The sequence below is a fragment of the Eleutherodactylus coqui genome, chromosome 4, assembly GCF_035609145.1.
Source record: "Eleutherodactylus coqui strain aEleCoq1 chromosome 4, aEleCoq1.hap1, whole genome shotgun sequence".
NCBI classification, from domain to species: domain Eukaryota; kingdom Metazoa; phylum Chordata; class Amphibia; order Anura; family Eleutherodactylidae; genus Eleutherodactylus; species Eleutherodactylus coqui.
Window position 1 is genome coordinate 257,712,537 of NC_089840.1, and position 3,985 is coordinate 257,716,521.

Here is a 3,985-nt window from a genome sequence, read left to right on the forward strand (position 1 = left end):
GTAGATCTAATACATCCAAGATTTATATCATTTCAATAATTGAATTTATCACATAGACCCCTAGATGAATCATTTCTTTAAACTGAAATATACGAGGTCAAGTACATTGTAATTAAGAGGCGCAAATAATAATCATCATCACAGTCCCGGGAGGTGATGTGTAGGAGGAGGTATAGAGCCAGGTGGAGTTGGGTGCAGTGTCTTTAAATCGATGCCTTGGAGTTTCGACATAGATCGCTGAATATAAATCGTTTGATTGACTCCATCAGTGGAACAGCGCAGGAAATGCGCTTATAATAAAACTATGGAAATGTATTGCATCAGCAGCACTTTTAGCTAACATTATATCTGCATAGAATCTATAAATGGGCATTACTTGGCATCGCTAGATTTGGCATAGTTGTTATTGTACAACATCAGTAAAGAGTTGTCATTACATCCCACAGGTGATAGGACAGTAGTTGGTGCCAGCTGCACTGAGCTGGCCGAACAGAATCCTCTAATGTGCCCTATATTTTGTATCTAAAGCAAAAGTGCCAACTTCCCCTGAGCTGTTCTTTAGGTTGTGCCAACCGTCAGATCTGTGTCATTTGCCTGCTGCACTTGTAGCGGTGTTTTACTAAAGCCATATCCTTTGTGCTAATAGCCTTGTCCTCATTTGCTGCCTAATTGGACTATCTAAAGCCAATAAGAGGAGAGTCCTTGCAGCCTGGAGCCAGAGCACTGAGTGTGAGGAGTTGGGCAGTGCTGCTGCTATGCTGAACCCTCCTCCTCCTCCTCCTCCTCCTCCTCCTCCACCTCCTGGTCCTCTTCCCTCCATCCCTCCTCCTCCTCCTCTTTGACTCTTCCGTCTCTTGCTTTTTCCCAGTTGCTATCTGCCTTCCCAGTTTGCAGGTGCTGACTGCTACTCCCTGGATGGCTGTTTAGTTTGTCATTGTACCTTACCGGCCTTCCTTTTCAAATGTTTGCTTGGGAGTTGTAGCCCCCCTTACCAGCTTCTACAATCTCCAGGATTTGGGGGTCAATTGGAAAGAAAAGCAAAAACTTTCATTTTTTATTTTTTGGTTGATGGTTACTACTGACCTGAGCCATGCCTGAAACGGGACAAGAAAGCAATACTACTACCCCTGCCAAGGAGTCCCCCTTCTCCATCAAGAGCCTCCTGACTTGTGAGCCACCTAAAGCAGCTCGTCCACCTAAAGCTCTCTTCACCCCTATCAAAGGGACCTTGGATGGAGCAGCCTTTGCCTTATCCCCCCTGACTGATCTCACCTTTCCCAGGCTGGAGATCCCAACTCAGAGGTTTGCTTTACCTGCACATTACTTGGAAAGATCCCCTGCTTGGTGGTACTCCTACACCTTGACGCATGGAGGTCATACACCCAGGACTGAAGGTAAATAATTCTATACCCCATCATCATAAAGTTTGTTAGATGAAAGGGTTAATGTGATAAGACGTGTATAGGTAGACATATCATAGCAATGGATAATCGTACTATTGCACCTTAACTAGAAAACAGTAGTAACTCCAATAAAATGTAAATATCGAACGATATTATCGAACGATCAAATCGAACCAAACATGCAAAAAAAATACTTCTGGTGCATTTAATTGGAGAAGAAAAAGATAAGAAGAAGGTAAGCATAAATGTCTAATAATAATGCTTTTTACTGGAGGATAATCGGACTACAGCACCGTAAGTAACTAGCAAGTAGAAGTAGCTCCAATAAAATGCAAATGTTGAACGATATTATTGAACAATCAAATCAAACTAAAATTTTCTTGGTGCACTTAATTTGTGGAGAAGAATACAAGAAGCAGGTAAGAAAAAAAAATGTCTAATAATACTTTTTATTGGAGGAAAGAGGAGACATTTCAATTAGACTGAAATGAATAGGTTCCTGGTAATGGACAGGTGTATTAATAGGGAGCTAAGTGCTGCTGAGTTTCAGATGTTCTCTGATGGCTTTTTTCGGGCCATGAAGAAGAGTTTGATGGATGAAAAGAAAGATAATGAGATAAATAGGAGGGAGAGGAAATTGAGCTTTTTTAGGTGCATTGGATTCTCATCTTCTTCTCACATTACCTTCCTCTTTTCTGGATCTGCATATTAGACACAGTGTACTGGGTAGAGGACAATTATTCAAATAGGTAGGACTTAATGTATGAAAGGGGGACCTATAGTTTCGGTTCATGTGCATCTAATTTTGCTTTGTGTGGTGCACTATACACGTACTGCTCTGGGCTTGGTAATTGCATCATGTTCCTCAGAAGACATGTTTGCAGATAAATTGGTTGTAATGATGACATAATAGATAATGTTATTGGGGCAATGACTAATGACTTCTCTGTTTGTTTGTCTTGATAGTTCCTGAGAAGAACCTTCTGCTTGGTCCCTCATCACCAGTCTCTGGTGGAGAAAGAGAGTCTCCAGAACCCATCCATAGTCTCAAACCAGACCTGGACCACAAGGAAAGTGACTCCAAGAGCCCAGAAGAGATCATCTTAGAAGAAAGTGAACCTGAGGAAGGGGGCAAAAAAGATGAAAGTGGTGAGGATTGGAAGAAAAGGGAGGACAGTCCAGACAAGAAGCCTTGTAGGAAGAAGAAGACCAGGACGGTGTTCTCCAGGAGCCAGGTCTTCCAACTGGAGTCCACCTTTGATATGAAAAGATACCTAAGCAGTTCAGAAAGGGCAGGACTGGCAGCTTCTCTCCATTTGACAGAAACCCAGGTTAAGATTTGGTTCCAGAACCGTAGAAACAAGTGGAAAAGGCAACTGGCAGCAGAACTTGAGGCTGCCAACCTAAGCCACGCAGCTGCCCAGAGAATTGTTCGAGTGCCCATATTGTACCATGAAAACTCATCCAGCGCAGAGAGTGCAAGCTCTGCGGCTAACGTGCCAGTCAGCCAGCCTCTTCTAACTTTCCCCCATCCAGTTTACTACTCTCATCCTGTGGTCACATCAGTCCCTTTACTGAGGCCAGTCTGAGGGCATTTTCCTTGGCACCTGATTTTTTTTGGTGCGGTGGGGATGGACATTTATTTTATAAGAACTTCTGGTGGACAGGACAATCCACCACCATATAAAGCTGCAGGACTTTGTAAGTATTGAAAGTGTCTTGAGTTCTGCGTCAGTTTGAGGGAACTCAGAAAAGGAGGACTTCTTAAAATACAGGTTGCGACATTTTTTTAAAAAGTGAACAATCCCCCCTCCCAAAAAATACTATTATTATGTTTAACAGAAAGGGCAAATATTATTTCATCCATTTCTTCTTCATTGTGCCAAATGCTGACTCCCCTGGCACCGGTTTATTGTAGTCACAGCTATCACTGTATTATGTTATTGTGTTCTGGGCGCATTTACTGTATGCAAATTGTTTTGCTCATTTTTGTAAATTTTTTTTTCTGTTTTAAATATTTTTTTATAAAACCATTGAATTGTTATTTATTATATAACTCCTTCTTACTTTATCTCCAGAGCCCCTGCTCCTGTTCTTTTCATCGAGAACATTCTCTCTGTTATATACTTGTTGACGACTTGAACCAAACTGTAACGTTATTATTTTTGTTTTTGCCTTTTTTATGTTATAATATATATATTTTTTGGATTGTGCAATAGGAGAGAAGGTTCACAGCCCCTTTTATCGTGATGGTCACATTGAAGAAAAAAACTAAAATAAAACAATTCGATTATAAATACAAGTTATTCTGAAATAAATGACATTCACATAATTTGCATATTTAAAGGGAAATGGTGGAGCGTGCTGTGTACAAGGAACATAGGAGCTGGGCTTTGTATTAAGGGACAATCAATGTAATTTAAGTTATTTTATAAATGTACAGTATCCATACAAGTACAGTGTGGGATTAGGGCTGCTTGTGTTCTGCTCTTCTCCATGACTTGTTGCTATACAGGATGAGGGGGGAAATACTGGAGCAGAGCGCACAGGGAGCTCCATCTTCACTTGTATCTGGGACATGT

The 3,985-nt window shown here is 41.2% G+C and overlaps 1 protein-coding gene across 1 annotated transcript; it reads left to right on the forward strand.

The window, feature by feature from the left end:
* The first annotated feature begins 892 nt into the window (after nucleotides 1-892).
* Nucleotides 893-3,985, forward strand: HMX3 (H6 family homeobox 3). The gene is made up of 2 exons (XM_066598844.1): nucleotides 893-1,394; nucleotides 2,370-3,985. The coding sequence occupies exons 1-2, from the start codon at nucleotides 1,091-1,093 to the stop codon at nucleotides 2,990-2,992; spliced, it is 927 nt and encodes a 308-aa protein (XP_066454941.1). The 5' UTR covers nucleotides 893-1,090; the 3' UTR covers nucleotides 2,993-3,985.